Raw genomic sequence first — 26,489 nt, 5'->3', positions numbered from 1 at the left:
AATACTACATATGTACTTTGTAGTAATAGTATATATGTACCTGGTAGTAATACTACATATGTAACTGGTAGTAATACTACATCTGTACCTGGTAGTATTACTACATCTGTACCTGGTAGTAATAGTATATCTGTACCTGGTAGTAATACTACATCTGTACCTGGTAGTAATACTACATCTGTACCTGGTAGTAATACTACATATGTACCTGGTGGTAATACTACATCTGTACCTGGTAGTAATGCTACATATGTACCTGGTAGTAATACTGCATATGTACCTTGTAGTAATACTGCATATGTACATGGTAGTAATACTGCATATGTATTTTGCAGTAATACTGTATCTGTATCTGGTAGTAACACTGCATATGTACCTTGTAGTAATACTGCATCTGTACCTGGCAGTAATACTACATATGTACCTGGTACTATTACTACATCTGTACCTGGTAGTATTACAACATCTGTACCTGGTAGTAATACTACATATGTACCTGGTAGTATTACTACATCTGTACATGGTAGTGATACTACATCTGTACCTGGTAGTAATACTACATATGTACCTGGTAGTATTACTACATCTGTACCTGGCAGTAATAGCACATCTGTACCTGGTAGTAATACTACATCTGTACCTACTAGTAATACTACATCTATACCTGGTAGTATCACTACATATGTACCTGGTAGTAATACTACATATGTACCTGGTAGTATTACTACATCTGTACCTCTTAGTATTACCACATCTGTAAATGGTAGTATTACTACATCTGTACCTGGTAGTATCACTACATATGTATCTGGTAGTAATGCTATACATGTACCTGGTAGAAATACTACACATCTACCTGGTAGTAATAGTACATCTGTACCTGGTAGTATCACTACATATGTACCTAGTAGTAATGCTACATATGTACCTGGTAATAATACTCCATCTGTACCTGGTAGCAATACTACATATGTATCTCGTAGTAATATTACATCTGTACCTGGCAGTAATACTACATATGTACCGTGTAGTAATACTGTACATGTACCTGGTAGAAAAACTACATATGTACCTTGTAGCAATACTGCATCTGTACCTGGTAGTAATACTACATATGTACCTGGTAGTAATACGACATATGTACCTTTTAGTAATACTATATATGTACCAGGTAGCAATACTACATATGTACCTGGTAGTAATATTGCATCTGTACCTGGTAGTAATACTGCATATGTATCTGGTAGTAATACTACATCTGTACCTGGTAGTAATACTACATATGTACCTTGTAGTAATACTATATATGTACCTGGTAGTAATACTACATATGTACCTGGTAGTAATACTATATCTGTACCTGGTAGTAATACTACATCTGTACCTGGTAGTAATACTACATCTGTACCTGGTAGTAATACTACATCTGTACCTGGTAGTAATACTGCATCTGTACCTGGTAGTAATACTGCATCTGTACCTGGTAGTAATACTACATATGTACCTGGTAGTAATACTGCATCTGTACCTGGTAGTAATACTATATATGTACCTGGTAGTAATACTACATATGTACCTGGTAGTAATACTGCATCTGTACCTGGTAGTAATACTACATATGTACGTGGTAGTAATACTACATCTGTACCTGGTAGTATTACTACATCTGTACCTGGTAGTATTAATACATATGTACCTGGTAGAAATACTGCATATGTACCTGGTAGTAATACTATATATGTACCTGGTAGTAATGCTACATATGTACCTGGTAGTAATACTACATCTGTACCTGGTAGTAATACTACATCTGTACCTGGTAGTATTACTACATATGTACCTTGTAGTAATACTACATCTGTACCTGGTAGTAATACTGCATATGTACCTGGTAGTAATACTATATATGTACCTGGTAGTATCACTACATCTGTACCTGGTAGTATTACTATATCTGTACCTGGTAGTAATACTGCATCTGTACCTGGTAGTAATACTACATCTCTACCTGGTAGTAATACTGCATCTGTACCTGGTAGTAATACTATATATGTACCTGGTAGTAATACTACATATGTACCTGGTAGTAATACTGCATCTGTACCTGGTAGTAATACTACATCTTTGCCTGGTAGTATCACTACATCTCTACCTGGTAGTATTACTACATCTGTACCTGGTAGTAATACTGCATCTGTACCTGGTAGTAATACTTCATCTGTACCTGGTAGTATTACTACATCTGTACCTGGTAGTAATACTGCATCTGTACCTGGTAGTAATACTTCATCTGTACCTGGTAGTATTACTACATCTGTACCTGGTAGTAAGACTATATATGTACCTGGTAGTAATACTACATCTGTACCTGGTAGTAATACTATATATGTACCTGGTAGTAATACTACATCTGTACCTGGTACTAATACTACATCTGTACTTGGTAGTATTGCTACATATGTACCTTGTAGTAATACTGCATCTTTACCTGGTAGTATTACTACATATGTACCTTGTAGTAATACTACATATGTACCTGGTAGTAATACTACATATGTACCTGGTAGTAATACTACATATGTACCTGGTAGTAATACTACATATGTACCTGATAGTAATACTACATATGTACCTGGTAGTATTACTACATCTGTACCTGGTAGTATTACTACATATGTACCTTGTAGTAATACTACATATGTACCTGGTAGTAATACTACATATGTACCTGGTAGTAATACTACATATGTACCTGGTAGTAATACTACACATGTACCTGGTAGTATTACTACATATGTACCTGGTAGTAATACTACATCTGTACCTGGTAGTAATACTACATATGTACCTGGTAGTAATACTACATATGTACCTGGTAGTAATACTACATCTGTACCTGGTAGTAATACTACATATGTACCTGGTAGTAATACTACATATGTACCTGGTAGTAATACTACATCTGTACCTGGTAGTAATTCTTACGTAATTTCTTTACGAATGGCCCGCTATTAACAACTGTTGAACAAGGTTTGTATATTTTATTTGCATTAAGGTCATTTATACATAATGGGTCTTTTCCTGCTAAAAAGAGCCGACAGTTTATCTCAGCTACACCTGTTACGTTAAGGTTTCGATCATAGACAAGGCCATCAGGACTAAATCCAAGTTTCGATCATAGACAAGGCCATCCGGACTACATCCAAGTTTCGATCATAGACAAGGCCATCAGGACTACATCCAAGTTTCGATCATATACAAGGCCATCAGGACTACATCCAAGTTTCGATCATAGACAAGGCCATCAGGATTACATCCAAGTTTCGATCATAGACAAGGCCATCAGGATTACATCCAAGTTTCGATCATATACAAGGCCATCAGGACTACATCCAAGTTTCTATCATATACAAGGCCATCAGGACTACATCCAAGTTTCGATTATAGACAATTCCATCAGGACTACATCCAAGTTTCGATTATAGACAAGGCCATCAGGATTACATCCAAGTTTCGATCGTAGACAAGACAATCAGGACTACGAGTTCTGGATACATAGGATTGACCCAAAATCAACTTTATTGTACTGTAAAATCAGTTCCAGTATTTTCAGCCATGTATTCTTGAAAAGTGCATATGTGTAGTTTGAAGAATGTGAAACTAGTCAGGAGTGGTAAAGTAAAATAGACCGACATACGGGGGAGGGGGGGGATTTTTCTCGCACTTTATTGGAATTTCCAGTAAATAAAAATAGACGGAGAACTGGGTGTGTATATATGGAGTTTTATAAATCTGAAATTGGTCGGAAGTGGTGAAAAACACAGTTGGAGATCTGACCGTGGATATGTGGAGTTTGAGAAATCTGAAACTGGTCAGCAGTGGCAAATAACAATAGACTGACAGTTGGGTGTGTATATGTGGATTTGAGAAACCTGACATTTTTCAGGAGTGCTAAATAACAATAGACTGACAGCTGGGTGTGTTTATATGGAATCTGAGAAATCTGAATTTGGTCAGGAGTGCTAAATAACTATAGACTGACAGCTGGGTGTGTATATATGGACTCTGAGAAATTTGAAATTGGTCAGGAGTGCTAAATAACAATTGACTAACAACTGGGAGTGTATATATCGAATCTGAGAAATCTGAAATTGGTCAGGAGTGCTAAATAACAATAGACTGACAGATGGGAGTGTACATGTGGACTTTGAGGCATCTGCAACTGGTCAATAATGCAGTGACAGCAATACACTAACAGATCTGAACGCGTCATTTATCATCGTATCCAGCTGTCCTAGGTACTACTTTTATAGGCTGCTCCAGCTAGCCAAATATGTAATATATGTTACTTAAACACAAATTTATTATCGTTGCCTTACATATAATCTCATGATTAAATAATTCATGTCGATTTAAAAAATTACAAAATCAAGAAAGTTCTGTGAATTGTTGTTTGATTTGACCAGCTCACTGTGATGAGGTTCCCACAAGTATACCATGATGAAATCTGAATGTGATCTCTGTTACAGAGCTGTATATTTACAAGGTGGACATGGAAAGTTTCATGTACATGTCTCAAAGTATATTAGAGTCAAAATATAGAAAAGAAACTGACAAGTGATCTTAACGTGTAAGATAATGTTTGACTGATTCATGAGGTGGCATCAATTATAGTTTTACCTTGGTTCATTCCTGAACCTCAGGTAATGTTTAGGAGTTAAAGCGTAAACACTAGCAACCATAAAATATACTTTTATCACGTTGACCTTGAAGATAGGTATCCAAATTTCAAAATGATTTTATGTCTTAAAATGAAAAAGAAAGTATGGAAGAAAATAATGATCATCCATAAATATACCTAGATACTAAAGGGCCAATATATCTAAAGCATAAAGAAAACTATGATGGAAAATTCTATATTGACCTTGAACTGAATTATAGGACCGCCAGTATTTTGAATTGTGACCTTGATCTATATGATAGGTTCGCCAGTATAATAAACACGTGCCTTCTCGTGATATATAAGCATACCAAGTTTTCATCACGTGGTTTCAAAACCTGATGAAATTATAGAATGTAATAAAAGAGAACTATTTTATCACGTGATCACAAAAAATATAAATTATAGACTGGAATGGACATGGGATATTTCATCCCGTCATCTCCAAAATGAATAAAGCATTAGACTGGAATGGAAGTGGGCTATTAGGTTGTGGCTTTGACCTTACAGATATGGTCCTCAAAACTAGTATAAAACACATTTTTATGATGCAAAGGTAGGAAACGTTTTATCCCTTCATTTCAAAAAACAGTAACGTCATAGAGCGGAATAGTAGGTGTTAAAGAAAACTCGACTTTGAAAACAGGAGCGGCTATGAGGTGTGCAACACGCCGTCTAATGAGCATATAAAAGTATTCTAAGTCTTATTCCTAAATTTCAAACGGCTCTAAAGTTATAGAGTTCCATGAAAAGTGTGAGGAAAAGTGTAAAATAGTACGTTTTGAACTTGACCCTCAAGATGGAACTAATTACGTGGGGTATGGGACATACTTATTAATTACGAATCATATAAGTACCAAACTTCGTCTCTTTGTCTCAGAATTGTTATAAAGATATTGAGCGCAAAATCATGACCTTGACATTAGAATGGGTTAAAGTTACTGAGTGGAAACCGGGATGCAACAGGCAGACTGCAGTGAGGACAGATGAAAACTCTGATTAAATATCAAATGGTTTCCGCGAAAAGACGGGTGACAACACACTGACAGATATCACCTCGAATGCTTGATTGTACAAGCAAATATTACTCACGGTTGACGTCATAAATGGTGAAGCTTCTATGCAGCTCGTCTAATGTAAAGAAATCATCCTGATTGTAGTCATAACCCCTGAACATCGATAAGGCGGTTTCATTGTATGGCTTCAAATTTAATCTGAATAAAAATTAAGAGATTTATATTATCGTAAAGTAAAAATCGAAATATTGCGAACATCTTGTGCAAACCACAGTCGCATAATATTGATACTGACAAACTACAGTGATATGATATACAACACAATCACATAATTTACATACAAACAAGCTACAGTGATATGGTATACACCAAAATCGCAAAATCTACATACTGGCTAGATACAGTGATATGATATACAACTCAATCACATAATCTATATACTGGTCAGCTACAGCGATATGGTATACATCACACTCATATAATATATATATATATATATATATATATATATATATATATATATATATATATATATATATATACTGGCTAGCTACAGTGATATGGTATACATCACAATAACATAATCTACATACCGGATAGCTACAATGATGTGTTACACCACAATCACATAATCTACATACTGGCTAGCTACAGTGATACTATATATACCACAATCATATAATCTACATACTGGCTAGCTAGTGTGGTATGGCATACACCACAGTCACATAATCTACATGCTGGCTAGTTACATTTATATGATATACGACACAGTGACATAATCTATATACTGGCTATCTACAGTGACATGGTATACATCACAATCACATAATCTACATACCGGATAGCTACAATGATATGTAAACACCACAATCACATAATCTACATACTGGCTAGCTACAGTGATACTATATACACCACAATCATATAACCTACATACTGGCTAGCTAGTGTGGTATGGCATACACCACAATCACATAATCTACATACTGGCTATTTACGTTTATATGATATACAATACAATGACATAATCTATATACTGGCTATCTGTAGTGATATGGTATACACCACATTCATATAATATACACTGGCTAGCTACAGTGATATGGTGGTGTACACCACAATCACATAATCTACATACTGGCTACCTGCTGTGATATGGCATACACCACAATTAGATAATCTACATACTGTCTAGCTACAGTGATATAGTATACACCGCAATCACATACTCTACATACTGGCTACCTAATGTGATATGGCATACATCAAATCACATAATCTTAATACCGGCTAGCTACAGTGATATGGTGTACGCCACAATCACATGCTCTACATACTGGCTAGCTACAGGGATATAATATACAACACAATCAATAATATAGATACTGGCTAGCTAATGTGATATGGTATACACCACAATCACATAATCTATATACTGGCTAACTACAGTGGTATGATATATAACACAGTCACATAATCTAGATAATGGATAACTACAGTGATATGGTATACACCACAATCGCATAATCTGCATACTGGCCGGCTACAATGTTATGGTATACACCACAATCGCATAATCTGCATACTGGCTGGTTATGGTAATATGTTCTGGTATAGTCCACTTCAACGAGTAAATTTTATTCGATTGTCTAGTTATGCTATGACTGAGCTTATATCTTAATGAAATAGATTCATTGCATGAAAAAGTGAATTTCTTTTTATTCAGATTTCTAATTAAGCTCTTTCAAATCTTAGAACGAATACCAATTGAATTTATTCTTTCACGAATCTGATGCATAATCTCAATAAATGTTTGACATAGACTTTGAAATTCAGTAGTTACTGGATGTGATTCAGATCACTGTTGAGAAAAGGAAAATTTAATGTTAAAAACTTCCATCAGTTTAATAGTAGGTGATTATTGTACATTTAAAGGGAAATTTAATGTATTAACGAAGTATGGCTCTCGTTGAACGTTCAAGGAATTTAACATTATGGGTCACGCTGGGTAAAATTACTCACATTTACTGACCAGCACCCAGTACCTACCGACCATCACCCATACAAACAGATCACAATATGCATATACTGATCATCATCTACGTCATTTTCTAACACACTGCTGAATACAAAGTGAAGATTTAAAAAGAACTTAGTATTATAAATTGAATCTCAAACAGATATAAAAGTTCTTTCACAAGTCCATTACTATGAAATTCCCGTGGTTTTCAAAATAAATTTCAATGTTGAAAGTGCTGATGAGCCTGTAGTCTCGAACGTGTTAATGTGTCAATGGCCTGGATTGTGAAGGTGCTTAAAGTCTCTTGATGTATCATAACAAAATAATCCAAAAATGTCCTTGTTTGCATTCACTATATTTTCAGATTAATTTTTCTGTCTAGGAAAAGTATTAATGAGCACTTTCTATTTCCAGGGAATAATAGTTTTCATGACTAATTCTAACCAAATAACAATAAGACTGATTCAGCTTCTAGACACTAATGCAAGAATAAGCGTACGTACATACATACATACATACGTTCGTACGTACATACATGCATACATACATACATACATACATACATACATACATACATACATACATACATACATACATACATGCATATATACATTTTTGTGATTGCTTGTCTGATTACTGGATTTCGCTGCAAAGGAAATATTCCTTAGCCCCAAATAATTAGCCAATTGCTAGCAGCAAACGTCACGGAGTGAAGTGCAAGTGAGTTTCCATGATGCCATTGTTTACTAGTAGTGAATTCAGGTCAAAACCGAATGAGTGTCACTGTAACACCATAGTCGCTATTAAAATATAGTGCTGTACATTGCTGGTGTGACTGCAGTGGTAATATTTACGGTAGGAAATCGGTAAGTTACACAAAGGAATAAATAAGAATTCACTCGGCAGATACTGTATATGTCGCCATGGTGGCAAATATGATGCAGTTGTACTGGCGAAATGTGCCTGGAAACTATGGATTGACTGGCGTAAGGTGGTGTCGTTAAAATAGATCCCTGTGTTAGGGGATAGTTGCATAGTTTCTACGGCCTGAATAACTAACGAAGAGAAACCATGCAGATATGCGGTTGATAGATATTTGGAACGTTGTGAGATCCGTGGTCTTGCATTAATTAGAGTAAAATTTATGCATAGAACGTACACGTCTGGCTTTCTAATTTACAACAGAAGTTGTATAGAAGTCTTTGGATATTTGGTGTTTAGTTATGATTTCTAGCGTGAATCACGCCAGGGTTTTACACCTGTCAAGTAAAGACCCCTGGCTTGTAACAATATATAAATACGTGTGTGTCTTTTCTTTTCCTTTTATACGTGTTTCCTTTCTGAATTGGCGCATTCCCTCCCAAAAGAAATATATTATTATTATTCCATATCATTTCCTGGGATATAATTAAAACATACCATAACTGGCTACATATTGTGTCTTCTCTATAATGTTTAACAAAATAATAAAAAAGCTAAGCCAACAAGCTTAATAAAATTCAACAAATAATTTAATTTAAAATTTTAAGTTATACAATGAAAATTTAACGGGAACTTATACTATTGCGAATTAAAGCCCAAATAGTCCTAAACGTTTTATGAAAAGTCCAAAGTATAGAGCGCTCCGAATGAACTTCTGTGGTGCTCAGAATGAACTTCAGGCTCTCAATGTGATTGTTGTACCAATTTTATGAATGCACCGATGTGCTAACAATCTTGTTCTATCACAACGATATTATCCATAATGTTTTTGAATGAATTCGCAATAATCCCATAATAACATTTTTGTCTAAACTATCTATAAGCACTTTTGTAATTCCAGTAATTCAATAAATTAATAAATCCTCTCAAATTGTAACTGAGCATCACCAAAAGACTTATATTAAAATAAACATATGAAAAAGAATAGGAAACAAATGTGTACTTCTTTTTTCTTATATAGATCCGCACGATTCTCTGTTGCAATCCATCCCTAACCAGCCATATATCCGCACCTGACATATGTCGTAATACAACCATCCAATCAGAATATTATTCAAATATGTTCACGGTACAGATTCATTTTCAAGATTCTTCTACTGTCATAAACAAGGCTGACCCTAGAATTTAAACCCAAGTAAATAACATAGTTATTATCTTAAAATAGAATCAATGATAAAAATAGGCTATCTAGTATGTTTAGTTATAATTTTATTTAATTCACGTTAATTGCTTTCTCTTCTGCCTGGTTGCCATAATAGGTGTCTAGGGTTATAACTTTTAATTTTTATATATTCTAGGAGAGGCCTGGATGATTTTACTTCTCCAATGTCCAGCTAAATGTATTTAAAATTGCTCTTTGGTCATCACGCTTTATCGTATAATTCGTATTCTTTCTGTAAATATGAAACTGATGATTTGTCAATGATGAAGTTTGTGCAATAGTCTGCCTGTTAATTCATCTTTGTTTTTGTATAGGCTTCATTTACCTTCACTTTAGACTATGTATTATTATATAGCATATTTACCCATCTAAAAATGTTATATAAAATCCGGATAAAATAAATTGTCTCGATTGATTACAAAAAATCATACCCTATATATCATTGTTCTCAAATGGTCCAAAATACATTTTGTTGATAATAAATTGATTGGTAATTCCCTTCTCGTTTTCTCGACATGAATGATTTTTATTTATTAGTTGTCCTAGAAATTCTATTATCCTATTTTTTTATATTTTGTTGGATATTTTATAGTTGGTGCTTGATAAGAGATATGGGTCTCCAATGTTTAAGCTATCACGTCCTCCATATATATATATATATATATATATATATATATATATATATATATATATATATATATATATATATATACATTATATATATCCATTTTCTCCTCGAGTCCAACAATAGTTTATTTAGATATTTTTGGTATTAACCATTACAAGTATGATTATAAACTATGCTGTATAATTTGGATGATAGTTGGATGAACGCCCATTGATGACAGGAGATTAAGTTTAATTTAGTTATGTGATTGCTGTTTTTTTTAAATCTGTTTGTTCGATAAAGGTTTCACGTAATCATTTTTTTTTGTTTTATTAATTTTTAAACTTTTTATTTTTGCCATAATCGTCTGTAGATTCTCTACGTATATTTTTATCTCTTGTTTTTTACACTAATTTTGAAACTTTATATCTTTGCTATTATCTTCTACTGTTTATCTACTTAGATTTTTCTTGTATATAATTACTGATAGTACTGGTATACGCATTCGATAATTATATATCTTTTTTGGTTTCCTTTTGTATTAGCAAACTATTGTTTTCTCTTCTCTTCGGTTGTTTTCTTTTTTCTTTTTTTTTTGTAGAGCCAATCGAATCTTCTTGTCCTACTTTCATTTTTAATTGTGTCAGAATAATTAAATGGTTTTTGTTTTTGTTTTCAATCAGCAAATATATGTGTGCTCTGTTCTAGAGTTTATTATTTCCTTTTACCTGAATGAAAATGCCAATATTGCCTTTTTTATTTTCTAAGGTTCACTCGCCCATCTTGGCTTTTCTTGGTGATAGTTAATAATTTAACTGTATAGGGGTTTAATAACGGTCTGCTAATATAATCCGTGCTTTTATTTCCTTTTCTATTTTTTACTAATATAGAATTTATCCAATCTGCTGCTCCAATTTTTTATCGTGTGTATGTGTATTATGTGTGATTTGTTGTTTCTTTCTCTAAAAGTAGTTCAGTTATTGATGATATTACCTGTGTGTTCTTGGATGAAACTAGTTCTATTGCAGTCTGTTAATACGTGGTCGGTTCATCCTCCTATTGTTAATTGTATTATACCTACTGGTTCCAGATAATGTCCGACATTTGTCCATAACTTATATGTTCATACTGTAAGGTCAGTGCGTATATACATCTTTCGACTCCGATTCATGATCAGAAGAAGTTCAAATGAACCAGAAAAACAAAGCGGGTGCTGCCTTTACAAAATAAGTGCTCCACACTGGTATGCCACTTACAAAATGTTACTTGCGAATTATATCTGGCTTATGAAAATGGCAAATTCAGTTCAAAACTTTAATTGTACCAGTCACTGCGTTTTATAGCAAACTAAAAACACAATACAAAAACGGGTTGTTCGGACTGGCACAAAAATAGACACATTGTTCTTACTAGTAAACACCGAAGTCAAACACTAATTGTGGTCAATTCGCTTTGCTGTGAATAATATTTAATTTCACATTTTCACAATTATAATAAAGGTAGAATTAGAGTATTGCAAAATGAATACCGCAATAAACTCTATTGCCGGTTTTCTCTAAATCTCATGCATTAAAAAGTTGCATTTTGCAGGACTACAAACAGTTGTAAGAACAAATATCGCAGGACAATCGTGGACTAGTACGCATTTTTATGATAATTATCCTTCTCGCAAAGATCGCATAAATAAACACGAAATTGTGATATTTAACTCTTCAGAATTAAACGTTGCGGACAATACCGAGAACTGAGGCTGAGTCTAATATAGCAAAAAAATATATATTACTTCTTAAAACAGCTAGTATTGGGGACAAAAACAAACACAAGGAAATTATCACTGATGATTTAAGCTGATCAGCTGTTTAAATCATCGGGCCGAAGCTGAATAGTCCAGAATTATAGTTTTTACTTCATACCTGTTATAATATCCTTTTGTTTCGTTTAGGTGGGAGAACTGCAAAATGTTATAATTTATTGTTTAATACATTGCCGAAATTTGTGTACGTTTTGTTACAGTAACGTTTTGACTTTATCAGTTCGTTTTGGTATTCTTATGTATATTTTGACTTCATCAGTACGTTTCAGCATTCTTGTGTATATTTTAACTTCGTCAGTACGTTTCAGCATTCTGATGTATATTTTGACTTCATCAGTACGTTTCAGCATTCTTATGTATATTTTGACTTCATCAGTACGTTTCAGCATTCTGATGTATATTTTGACTTCATCAGTACGTTTCAGCATTCTTGTGTATATTTTGAGAACGTACATTTTCATTTTGGTACTTTTCGGCTTTGATATCCATCAGCACCCATTCTAACCTGCTCCACACTGATTTTTACTGACCAACACTCAGACTTTTCTATTCAATCGGCAACATGGATTGTGTTCAATTGTAGCCAAAATTGTCTCGATACTGATGTTCAGTAAGTCACCCAGTCTTCGATACTCTTTGATTCGAATGGCAACATGTATGTTATCGTCTTTGTAGTTGCTGGTTTTTCTCAGGTTTCGTAAAATTCTTGAAATCTCCTAGCGGCTGTAGACATATCTGTGGAAATTGTTCAAGACGTTGCAATATTTGTCCTTACCGTTGCAATGTTTCCGTGTGTGTCCTTACCGTTGCAATGTTTCCGTGTGTGACGAATCTGAATGATTTGTAAAAACGATTATAACTCTTGTTTTAATAGTGACATCTCGTAAAAATTACGATTAGGGTATTAGAGGTCGTACAAACACTGCAGTTCGATCCACCATCTATAAGGGACTAGGGTTAATTTTTCATCCTTCCATAAGGTTAAGTGGTGCAGTAGTGATGTCATTTCATAGATGCAAATTAATCTAGCATGACTATGAGATCTGGAGAATGATGTCATAAATGTAAATGTAGTTAATTTACATTTTCAGACGGAAGACGAAAGCGATGAAGGCAATGTGTAAATCACTGGAACAATCTCGCGGCCCCAGTTTAATATGACCTGTTATTGTGGGGTTTTAAAAGTTCAGTAAATACACATATGAAAAGAGTATGCCATTGTCCTAGCTAATTCGGCCACGGTGTTTCGAATTGTTTGGTCAGTAATTGGATTTAATAATAATTCTTATTACAATGCATCAACATGCAAAGTTTCATCTGTGTGGGGTCGAAGTTATATGACAACATTGCATCGCTACGACACGGATTATTTACACGAAACAATAACAGTAACTCTAAGAAGAAGTAACAAGTAGGCATTTTATGTAAAGACATTTATATTTAAAATCATTGTATTAAAAAAAAGCAACCCAGTACATAACACTAAGTCCCTAATTGGTGAAATAAAATATACCTTTGGCATGGTAGCTACTCTCTTAAAGCAAAGATACTGTTACAACCCAGGGGTGTTTGGTTGACAGAGCGGTGTCAAACTCTGGCGCGATTCCTCTAGAAGTCATAAGTTTCCCCTAACTCCAAAGACTTACATACAACTTCTGCTGTAAATTAGAAAGCTCAACGTGTCCATTCTATAAATAATTTTACTCTAATCAATACAAGACCACAGATCTCACAACTTTCCAGTTGTCTATCAACCTAACATCTGCATGGTTTCTCTTCTTCAAATCGCCGTACCGTCAGCATTTCACGCCATAAAACTATACAACTTCCCCATACACAAGGAACTATTTTTTCTGCGCCACCTTAGGCCAGTACAATCATTTTGTGAGACACATTTCGCCTGTAAAATTGCATCACATTTGCTTCCATGGCGACATAGGGGGCGCTCACCAGTTATTATGTATTTTTGAGAGATTGACGTATGTATGGTGAAGTTATTTTGATTTAAAACATGCACAGTGGAGAGAATGTTGGCATACCGCTATGCTACTTTAATGTAATGTAGCTGACATTTCTTTGGATATTGTACTTTGGGAAATTTACATGATCTAAGCACACTGCTAACTAAAATGACTGCTCCCTTGTGCTCACAAAATCAGCCACAATTAGTCTAAAGTACACTATCCGTAGCAGCTATTGAAATAGGGAAAATTAATTTTGCCAGACTAGACAATACCGGCTTCTGAAAGTGCAATGAATGAGTTCACAAAGATATATAATGAAAGAAAAAAAAGAAGAAAAAAACAAGTTATCGGCTCTTATTTATACAATTTACCTATGAAGTTCAGGAAGTGAAAATGACCAAGTGGACGACGACGGAAGTCCCTTCTCGTTTATTCTATTGTGTAATTTACCATAAATACCGCACCTGGGATCACACAACCAGTGTACACCTTTACATTTTAATATGGACTATGGAACGAGATGGCACTCATGCGGTTCTGACCTCAGTTACGTTTGTTCCTACTAATTTGCTAATTATTTCGAGCTAAGGAATATTTCCACAGAACCGAGTTGCCATAATCAAACAAATAATCGACAAATTATAAAAATTCCTTAAAATGGGATGATATAACTAAATGCGCTTACTTCAAATTTATTACAATACGTTTGCTATGGTAACTACTCTCTTTGAGATAAATACACATACCAGTTGTTGTTATGAGTGTTGATTAAATAAAGTTCAAAATAGTAATGGCCTAAATAACAAATAACAGTAAATGCAAGAACCATTCGAGATTCAAAAATACGCTGATCCAGCCTTGATAAGAGTGAATGACTCTTTGAGTGACATCATAAGACCAAATGTCATGAGTGTTGGTTAATTACCTACTTCGATTTTGAGGTGAGAATAACAACGAATAGCTGAAAATATACATACACAAGTAAGAACATTTATACTTATATTCTTAAATGTAATTTCAAGCGACCTGTTTGTGTGTTTGTTTTTTATTGTTTTCTTTTTACGGGGGGGGGGGGGGGGGGGGGGGGGGGAGGAGGAGCTAATTAAAACTGTCCTGTTATAAAATTCACAGCCCTAAATGTAGTAATCATGAAGATACGCCCCTATGTATGTCTGACTAATAATAATACGCCCTTTATGTATGTCAGACTAATAATTATACGCCCCCTATGTATATCAGACTAATAATGATACGCTAATAATGATACGCCCCTATGTATATCAGACTAATAATGATACGCTAATAATGATACGCCCCTATGTATATCAGACTAATAATAATACACCCCCTATGTATGTTAGACTATAAATATTCGTATGTTTTGTCAGGAAAAGATAGGAAAATATGCTCATTTACTTATTCATAAGTGGAGGGTTTTAAAGCCAATGCACCAGAAAATGTGCATATCTTTGACAAATTGTGTCTAAGATGATTATTGTATTTGGATAGGATGAAGTCTGCGAGTGAATTAGTGTTTTCAGAGACGATTTTTTCCAAATTAGGAAAAAAACATATTGCAATCTACTAGGTTAAAATATTGTTTGAATAAAACAAAGTCATCAGTACGTTACTATATTGAAGAAAAGGACAAATTTATGATGAAAGAGTGGCCTGGATGATATTGATGTGCATGTATATTAAACATTTGACGATGCATAAATAAGGATGTATTGCTGTCAAGTATCCCATTCTCAATGCGCAGTATTTCACAATACTAGATTACATGATATGGCTATTTTCGAGCAGACCTAACACGTATAAATCGCAGCTTAATTTGTCTTACCCATAGCAGCTGTGAAAACAGACCAAAACGATTGCTGTTACTAGGTACTTCATGATACCTGCAATAGAATAGAAAATTCTTACTATTGTCAAGGATACTATATCAAAGATGCTTACTAGTCATGGTCTGTAACACTCTATAAAATCTAGTCATGGTCTGTAACTCTCTATAAAACTAGTCATGGTCTGTAACACTCTATGAAAAGTAGTCATGGTTTGTAAAACTCTACAAAAAGTAGTCACGGTCTGTAAAACTCTATTAAAACTAATCATGGTCTGTAACACAATAAAAAGTAGTCATATTCTGTAACAATCTATACAAACTAGTTCATGGTCTGTAACACTCTATAAAAACTAGTTTTGGTCTGTCTAACTCTATACAAAATAGTCATGGTCTGTAACCATCTATAAAAACTAATCATGGTCTGTAACACTATAAAAAGTAGTCATGGTCTGTAACATTCTATAAAAACTAGTCTTGGTCTGTCAAACTCTATACAAGGTAGTCATGGTCTGTACACTATAAAAAGTCGTCATGGTCTGTAACACTCTATAAAAACTAATCATGGTCTGTAACACTATAAAATGTAGTCATGGTCTGTAACACTCTATAAAAATAGTCATGGTTCTGTAACGCTCTATAAAAATATCTATAAAAACTAGTCATGGTCTGTAACACTATAAAAAGCAGTCTTGGTCTGTCAAACTCTGTACAAACTAGTCATGGTCTGTGACGCTCTATAAAAAGTAGTCATGGTCTGTAACACTATAAAAAGTAGTCTTGGTCTGTCAAACTCTGTACAAAGTAGTCATGGTCTGTGACGCTCTATAAAAAGTAGTCATGGTCTGTAACGCTCTATAAAAAGTAGTCATGGTCTGTAACACTATACAAAAAACGATGGCATGTAACACACTGTAAAAAACGAGCATATACTTGTAGCAGCGGAACATTGAACTACAAAAATAGTAAGATTTAGAGAAACTGCTAAATACAAGAATTGCGATAAACAATATGTGACTGGTAAAGCATTCGAATTTAAGCATGTGGTTCTTTAAAAGGTATACTTTGCTTGAACAATAACTTAAAAGAATAATACATATACTATATTTCCATTGGTTAACAGTTTAGAGACAGGATCTGTTAGAGCCTTAACTTGATTCAAGCAGGGTTCACTACTAAAATACATGATCTACTATAAGGTTAATTAGATATATGTTATATATCCTTACCAATACAAGTTTTCAGCCTGACTGTTCTCTCCCTATGGAGTTTGGTGTGACTTTATCTGTTGATCAAAAGGTCAACGTCATGTCGTGTTTCTTACTCACGTATCTATACACGAAAGGGGCAAGTCCATGCAAGCTTGAAACTGATAAGGAAACAAGTTGAAATCTCTCTCTCTCTCTCTCTCTCTCTCTCTATATATATATATATATATATATATATATATATACAGAGAGAGAGAGAGAGAGAGAGAGACAGAGAGACAGACAGAGAGACAGACAGACAGACATACAGACAGAGACAGAGACAGACAGATAGACAGACAGACAGAGAGAGAGAGACACAGAGAGAGAATTATAAATATACACCACGACCGGAAAATGTTATCCCTGAATTCTATAGAAGAATGCTTGATAATAGTAGGCAGAGTTTATATTTAATACAAATAATACTATCATACGGGTTAGAGACTTTTTAATTCCTACTCTACGGAGATTCGAACACAGGTCCGCGGGTAAACGGCATCCATCGCCTTGCCTGCACACAATAGTCCATATTCCTCATCACTAAGTGCACATCACCAAACAATGATGTTACTCAATCGGTGGTATATGTACTCGTGTGTAGTAGACACACTCGCATGATGACCTAGTAATTAATTCTCATCCATCTACACAGTCATTCCGATTCCTATGAAAGAAATCAAGGTAGAATTAATTATAAAGAATTATAAATATACACCAGATAGCATTCTTCTATAGAATCCAGGGATAGCAATTTCCATTCTGCCTTGGTTCGAATCTTCGTAGAGTACGAATTAAAAATCCCCTAACGTGTATTATAGTATTATTTGTATTATATATATATATATATATATATATATATATATATATATATATATATATATATATATATATATATATAATGAAATATTTATACGAGTTGTATGTCATTGATATAGCGTACATACTATACTGTATATTTCATTTATATCACATACAAAAAGAACATCTCTCTCTCTCTCTCTATCTGTTCGTTTTGACTTAACTTTACCATCATTCATAGGTCCAGAGACATCGTCGTATCACACAAGCGAAAATCCTTTACGCTCGTCTTTTTGTGGTTTTTCGCCCGTATCTTGCTACGATGGTCCAGAGAGAGAGAGAGAGAGAGAGACCTTTTGAACATTTTCATATTGTATTAATAATAACCGATTTTCAGAACATTAATAATAGATTTAAGAAACGACAACAACAACAACACATTAAATACATTACAGTATGTGTGCTTGTAGCCAAGAAATATACTTAGTGTCGAGAGGATATTGCGACTTTGTATCATTGATTATTTAAGCACTGTAGATATCCAAAGATAAGTGTACAGATACCGTTAGGACGAACCATATTCTTGTAGGTTACTTGGTGTAAGTTCAGTTAAAGGGTTTCATCCAGCCCAAATTCTTTTCCTCTCTCACTTCAGATTTCTGCGTATATTATTCCTTATGCATGAGAGGAGAGGGGGTAAAGGGAAGCAGAAAGGATTGCAATGATATTGTGTAGCATGCAGGAGGTCGTGGGTTCGATCCCCGGCCGAGTCATACCAGAGACCATTTCAAAAATGGTGCTAACAGCTACCTTGCTTGGCGTTCAGCATTAAGACGTTAGTGTTAGGACTGATCGGCCTGGTGTCATGATAATGTGACTGGGTGGGACATCATGCTACATGTCTGCGGCATGATGCCCCAGTGCTAGACATCAATATTCAATATAAACTGCCACATTGCAGACATCGTAGCGATATGACTGAAAAATTGTTAAAGCTACGTTAAAAATCAAAGTCACATCACATCACATATTCCCGATTCAAATATTTGACATACATTTCAATACTTATTCCATATTCACAACGAGTATTTTTATGTATTCATTACTCCCAATTTAGTATGTAATTGGTTACCACTTAGTTAATGCAGATGAAATCTGTTTAGAGCATGCATTGGTGTAATTCTAACCTGATTTGAGAAATACGAGTGCTATAAAAAGCTGAATATAGACAGATCACAGACTATATGTAGGAAATATTTAGGATATTGATAGGAATACGTGTTTAGTAATTTAATATAGGATTAATTAGTTTTGTTAGGCATTTGGGTCGTGTCTTCAAGTAATGACTCAAGTAAAAGGCAAACCACATTTAAAAAAAAAAAACATACAAATGTGAAATTGGAGATTTCTCTTGTGTTTTTGTCATGTCCTTAGAGGAGAATTATTCAGAGTATTTACGAGTTTAGGACGCCTTCAGTTGACTTTGAATACTGTCTTTAAGTCTTTGGAACTCGGGATCTTAGCATACTTGTAACCGACTTTCAGAAATTGGGATTACATAAAGGGGAGTGGAGGGCCAGTAAACCACATGCCGCAAGAAGATTATATCTTACTTGTACAGTTTAGTCATTAAGTATCACCTTTAAAGAGATTTGACAAGGTCCATTCTTGTTATGTTATCTCTAGAGGATAATGTAGTCACGAAAGAAGTCCCAAGGAATTTCGTTGAGTTCATTTCGAGAAATGAGCTAGATGACGCAGGTCTCCTGCGACACATTCCGTAAGAAGATTATAACATAGACCCTTCTTTGACATTTTATCTGCGCGGATTGTGCACCCCTATACTAATTAAACACCTGTTAAGAGGATTTTGATTTCAACGTTTTTGACATAGTATCTAACTAGGTACACGTTCAAACAGTAGAAAAAAGTTTTTAAAGAAATTAATCGAGGCGATTTCGAAAAATCTACGGCTAGATGGAGGTCGCGTAAGACACATGTCGTAAAAACATTATATCTTTATACAGTTTTGACGTTGAACCTTCTTTGATATTTTATATCTAAGAGATAGAGTCAACTCTCGAACGAAGACCTCACGAATTTCGTCGATGGCAAACCGCGATATAAAGGGCGTCTGGTGGGTACCGGGTATGAAAAACACGGAAAAGATCAATAGACTGATTCAAGAGTTTGTACTAATTAAACCACTAATTAGAGGATTTTGATTTCATTGCCCGTCAGGCAGTAACTGGCTAGGCACATGTGTTAAAAGTATTTTTTAAAAATGTTTTTTAAATAAATACGTCGAGTTGATTTCGAGAAAGTCGCGGCCACAAAAATGTGGTCTGGTACAACACATTCCATATGAAAGTTATATTTTACGTATATATTTGGGTCATCGAGTCCCTTCTTTATAGAGTTTGACACAGACCCTTCTTTGACGTTTTATCTAGGGATTGAGTTCATCCACGGAAGAAGTTATGACGAATTTGGTCGAGAGGAAACAAGGAAATAAAGGAAGCCAGATGGGTACCGGGTATAAAAATCACGCAGATGTTAATAGATTGTATCAATAGTTTGTACTAATTGACCCCTTACTTAAAAGGATTCTGATGTCAACGCCTCTCATACAGTATATAAATAAGTACCCGTTCTAACAGCAGAAACAGTTTGAAGAAAATTTGCCTAGCCGATTTCGAGAAATTTGCTACAAGAGAAAGGAAGTCGAATACAACATATACCGTTGTACAGTTGGGCCATTACGTCCCCTCTTTAGAGTTGTGATAAGGGCCCTTCTTTAATATGTTATTTCTAGGGGATTAAGTGCATCCACGAATAAAGTCCTGAAGAATTTTGTCGCGTGGTAAGAGCGAAATAAGAGGTGTCCGACGGGTACCGGGTGTGAAAAACACTCAAATATTCATAGATTGTATCAATAGTTTGTACTAATGGAACCTCAACTTAGAAAATTTTGATTTAAACGCCTCTTGGACAATATTTAGCTAGAGGCACGTTCTAATAGCAGGAAAATACAGAAAGTTATTGGTCGAGCTAAATTTGAGAAATTTGAGACTAGATAATGGATATCGAGTACAACACATGCCGTAAGATTATATCTTACGTTACATTTGGGACACTACGTCACCTTTTCATTGAGTTTTAACATAGACAATTCTTTGATATTTTATATTTCGGAGATAGAGACCACCCACAAAGGAGGTCCTGATGAATTTCGTCGAAAGGAAACATGGAAATAAGGGGCGCCCTATGGGTACCGGTATGAAAAACATGCAAATGTAACTAGATTGTATCACTAGTTTGTACTGATTGTGCTCCAACTTGGAGGATTTTGATTTCAACGTCTCTTGGACAGTATCTAAATAGGGACCAGTTCTTACTCTAGGAAATGTGTAAAGAAACTTCTTCGAGTCAATTTCCAGAAATTCGCAATTTGCGAAAAATGCTGTCAGAAGATGACACACCTAATCAGTTGGGCCATTACGTCCATTTTTAGGAGTTTTTACATGGACCAGTCTTTTATCTTTTATCTCTGTGGGATAGATCCATCTCCGATGGAGGTCCTGACAAATTTTGTCAAAAGGAAATGACCAAATAAGTAGTGTCCGATAGGTATCAGGTATGGAAAACCACGCAAATGTTAATAGATTGTATCACTAGTTTGTACTGATTGTTCTCCACCTTAGAGGATTTTTATTTCAACGTCTCTCAGACAGTGTCTAATTAGGGACCCCTTCTAACAGTAACCAAGGCTTGAAGAAAATTCTTAGAGACAATTTCCAGATCCTAGCGGCTAGATAAAGGAAGTTGAGCAGAACACATGCTGTAAGAATATATCTTACGTTTATATTTGGGCCATTACGTCACCTTTTCATTGAATTTCGATGTGGACACCCTTTTTGATATTTTACTTCTAGGGGATAGCGACCACCAACGACGAAGGTCCTGATAAATTTCGTTGAGAGGAAACAGCGCAATAATGGGCACGCTACATGAGTAGTGAATGGGGCCACCATAGCCTCAATGGGATATTAACATTATAGACCCCCCCTGGGCCACTATAGCCTCAATGGAAATTTAACATGGAGAAAGACCCTGGGCCACTATAGCCTCAAGGGGAATTGAACATGGGAAATAGTCTTGGGCTACTCTAGCCTCAAGGGGAATTGAACATGGGAAAAAGTCTTGGGCCACTATAGCCTCAAGGGGAATTGAACATGGGATTTTTTTTTTTTTTTTTTAAATTTTTTTAAAAAAAGGGGTAGGCAATGGAAAGTCATTCTCTTTTCGAGAAATATGGGTGGCCCTGAAAAGGGCCTTTGGGTTTATTCTTCTAGCTCCTTAACTTCTTCCACCATCCTCTTATTTTTCCATCATTCCTTTCTTCTTCTTTTCTGTTTCCGGCATCCAGTCCGGGTGACCCATGGGTCGGAACTTCTCTTGGATTTTCATCCAATTGTTGTTAAGCCGCTCAAACTCTTCCTTTTTCTTTTTGTTTTCCACATCTTTTCTTTCTTCCCTCCATTTCTCTTTAATCTTCTCTACTTCTTCCTCCATTACTTTTCTCATCAGATCTTCCCCTTTCTTCACCTTGTCCAACCCCCATTTTACATTCCTCCACTCTGTCCAGTACAATATTTTTTCTAGGAAGCACCGGACTTTGATGACATGATCCAGTGCTTCCTTCAAACTTCCCACTCAGAAGTAAGGTGGGTTAATGAAGCCTCTTGACTTATTGACTTCTTCTTCAATCATCCCTGCTATGATATCTCTTGCTGTCTTTAGGCCTTGAACTTGACTCTTTACAAAGTCTTTCATATCTCCATGCCTCCATTCCTCTTCTATTCTTCCTACAACATATTCTACATCCATTATCCAGAAATAGATGTCTCTCAATAGATTAAATAGAACTGATACTTGAGTCATTTTGTCTCAGTTATTCCTTAGAATGGTTCCAACATCAAACTTTGTGGGTTCTTATAGTGAAAGCGCGGACGTGAAGGAAAACATCCCCCTAAAACATAAAATTGATCTTACCTAGATCATGACCAAACAACGCGCGGACGTGAAGGAAAACATCCCCACTTTTCTCATTTCATATAATAAAACCCAAACTATACTCTCCACATACGCTAAGAAACAATAAAGAAACCCATAATCTACTATTCACACAAACTTACGTGAGCAGTTACAAACACAATCACTAACACACAAACACATACACTCGCATTATTAAAAAAAGAGTTAGTGTTTATATTCACACTACTCTACCTACACTCATTGGCAAATCTATAGTTATTTCTTTTCTAGAGTATTGGGTAGCCCTGAAAAGGGCTGTTGGGTTTTTTTTAACTCCAGATGCACCTATCTAATGATGGCACCTTCCTGGCCTGGCGCCACACACGCATCTTCTTCCCCAGTCTCCTTTCACCTTTCTTCTTGGGAGTGCAGAGGCAGGATGATTGGCTTTAGCACCCCAATCCTCTGTCTCTGGTATCTTGTAAGTCATCCTCTCTCCTATTTTCTTTTCCTCCTCTTCCCTCTCTCTTCTCTCCTCCTCTTCCTTCTTTATTCTTGTCTCTTCTACTATGGCTTCCGCGGATAGTTCATTTACTATGCGATTGGCATATTCCAGGTGCATCTGGAGTTCTAGCAGTTTCACAATTCTGGTGTTCATTCTTCTGGTGGTGTTGATCAATCAACAAGGGTAGCTAGACTGCCGAGCGAGTTTCAATTTATACTGAAAGCGCGGACGTGATGGAAAACATCCCCCTAAAACATAAAATTGATCTTACCTAGATCGTGACCAAAAAACAACGCGCGGACCTAAAAGAAACACTCACTCACTTTTTATGCTACCCATTACTATTCTAAAAATTTTTTGTTATTAACCACTTCAATAGACTATCCACATACGCAAAGCAATCCAATCTAACCCCAAATCTACACCTCAAACACCAAATAAAGACATCATTTTAATCTACTATCCATACCAACGTACGTGAGCACTTACAAACACAAACACACAAACACATACCCTCACATTTTTTAAAAAAAGAGTTAGTGTTTATATTCACACTACTCTACCTACACACATTGGCAAATTGATGGTTATTTCTTTTCTAGAGTATTGGGGTAGCCCTGAAAAGGGCTCTTTTTGTTTTTTTGTTTGCTATGGCAATCTTTTTTAGTTTCTAAGAATGCGATGTCCTCTGAGGATAGACTTTCTGTCAATAGGTCTGCTTCTTCGGAAAGAGAAGAAGAACTCTTTGGTGTCGATACGACAATCGACAAAGCCTCTGTCAGCTTCAGGTTGCTGCTGCTGCTGCTGTTGTTGTTGTTGTTGCTGTTGCTGTTGCTGCTGCTGTCTTTGAAGTCTGTGCTTCTCTGTCCATTCTTCTTTCTCCCTGTTCACTTCTTCTCTGAAGAGCTCTTCTATCAGGTCTTCAGTGACTTTTAACATTCTCACATTCTCTATTTCTTCTGGCATCGGTATCAGACTGTGTCTGACCCTATGCAAATTCACGTAGGCTTCGTTTAGCTTAGCTAGTTTGGAGCACATCTTCGTAGGAGGATGAGTCGACAATGGATGGTTAGACTGGAAACAACCCCGGTTCTTAAAGTCAAAGCGCGGACGTGAAGGAAAACATCCCCCACACGGTTTTCGAGCCGCAACGTTCAGTGAGTGTCATGAGAGGGATAGTAAGAAATTAAAGAGCATGAATCAAACATTCTTATAGCTAAACAAACCACAAAGGCAATTTTTTCAAAACACAACATTTTTTATTCAATAATCACTTAACACTGAACAACAACTCTAACATTTTTTTAACAATAATCCAACATTATAACATCAAACATTTTTTCTAATGGCAAACATTTTTTTCTCAATTCACAGTCTACTTTAAACAGGGCTGACAACGTTGTGAATGAAATTGTGATTTCCACTGTTGGAAATCATTAGGCCATTGATTGACACTACGTTTCCTAGCTTGAGACAAAAGATAAGCATAATGGTCACAGAACCATCGATCTACTTTCACATCATTTCTAGAAGAAGAACGAGGATCAAAATGAGTCACTAAATGTTCTAAGGAATAACCTAGGCTGCGATGATGCAGAAAATACACACAATATTGTCCACACACCAAGGAATCTGTGCCTTGTAATTTCACATTATTGAATCGGGTGGTCTGAGCATTTCTTCTCATAAAGTCAATGATATCGTCTTCCAAAGGAGGCAATCCGTACGAATCGAAATATTCCACACATCCTTCTTGAGGAAAGTAAACGGCTACCCAGTGGGTTCCTGGGAGATGACTGTCGTCCGTGTTGATCACGTAAGCTTGATGGTCTTTAGGTTTGCGATGAGGGAGTTCATCTTTAGCACATACGACAGGATTCCAAGAAGCCGTATACGAACTGTGGTTCAAAAGGTAATAAACTTCCCACGTATGCACGTTTTGTGTGGTTTTTTTCTTCTTCTTCACAGGTAATAATACGTTGTCAATTCGATCCTGACCTTTTGCTTGAAAATGTCTGACGAATAACCGTTTCTTCGTTCGTTTCCTCACTCTGATTCAGGAGAGCTTCGATACGATGGATCTCTTGAGTGGTTAATGGTGGACAAGAATGTTCACGCAAGTCTTTATACCACTGGTGCAACACGTCTTCGTCCGAGATGGGACTCCAAGCCTCGTCCAGATATTCGCCTAATTTTTCTTCTTGACTTAACATCAGGCATTTATCGTGTTGAATTTGACTGGGATCATCGTTTTGACATCCATAGCAATTATTTTTGATCAGTTCCGTCATTTTTTCGGCCAAGTGTTTGGCAAAACAGCAGACTAAATGGGCTTCTTGTTCTGGCCATCTTGACTTCATCATGATATCTTCTTCGTCTTTGTCTTGGGATTCTTCTTCCACAGTTTCCTTACAATTCATCTTTAAAGTTTCTCCACTAGGTAAAGAGGGATAACAGTCTTCCATAGCTTCTAATAATCTAGAATGACTTCTCTCAAACTGTTGATTTCTATGGTATTATCAAATTCTGCATACATGATGACGTTCACCGTTACATCAGGGTCTCGGTTTGGAAACTGAATTTCCACACGAATCTGGCCGGATTTTATAGGGTGGAAATGTCCCTCGTCGCTGTCTTGGTCTGGAGTGAAATCAAAAGCCCACAAAGCGTAGCCTCCTGCGTAATCCTCGTACGTAATACCGTGACTGGTGTTGGTTCCTAACTGTCCGGTAGCTTCATACAGGGACAAGTACGATCTCAAGTAATTCTT

The 26,489-nt window shown here is 35.7% G+C and overlaps 1 protein-coding gene across 3 annotated transcripts in view; it reads right to left on the bottom strand.

Moving 5' to 3' along the window:
• Positions 1-17,457, bottom strand: part of LOC149780163 (uncharacterized) — a 28,258-nt gene extending 10,801 nt beyond the window's left edge. Inside the window, exons 1-3 of one of the 3 annotated variants that reach the window (XM_089936338.1) lie at positions 17,359-17,457; positions 16,130-16,187; positions 5,813-5,934 (exon numbers count right to left, since the gene is read on the bottom strand). In XM_089936338.1, the coding sequence (XP_089792464.1) occupies positions 5,813-5,934; positions 16,130-16,182 (175 nt within the window). In that variant the 5' untranslated portion in view covers positions 16,183-16,187; positions 17,359-17,457. Of the gene's footprint in view, positions 1-5,812; positions 5,935-16,129; positions 16,188-17,225; positions 17,257-17,358 lie in introns of those variants that run through there. The other 2 variants (XM_089936340.1, XM_089936339.1) reach the window with 2 other exon arrangements.
• Positions 17,458-26,489: the final 9,032 nt, after the last annotated feature.

Source organism: Sinohyriopsis cumingii, chromosome 16 (genome assembly GCF_028554795.1).
Source record: "Sinohyriopsis cumingii isolate HCF-2022 chromosome 16, ASM2855479v2, whole genome shotgun sequence".
Taxonomy (NCBI): domain Eukaryota; kingdom Metazoa; phylum Mollusca; class Bivalvia; order Unionida; family Unionidae; genus Sinohyriopsis; species Sinohyriopsis cumingii.
The sequence above is the reverse complement of the archived record's forward strand: the minus strand, read 5'-3'. Positions and strand labels throughout refer to the sequence as shown.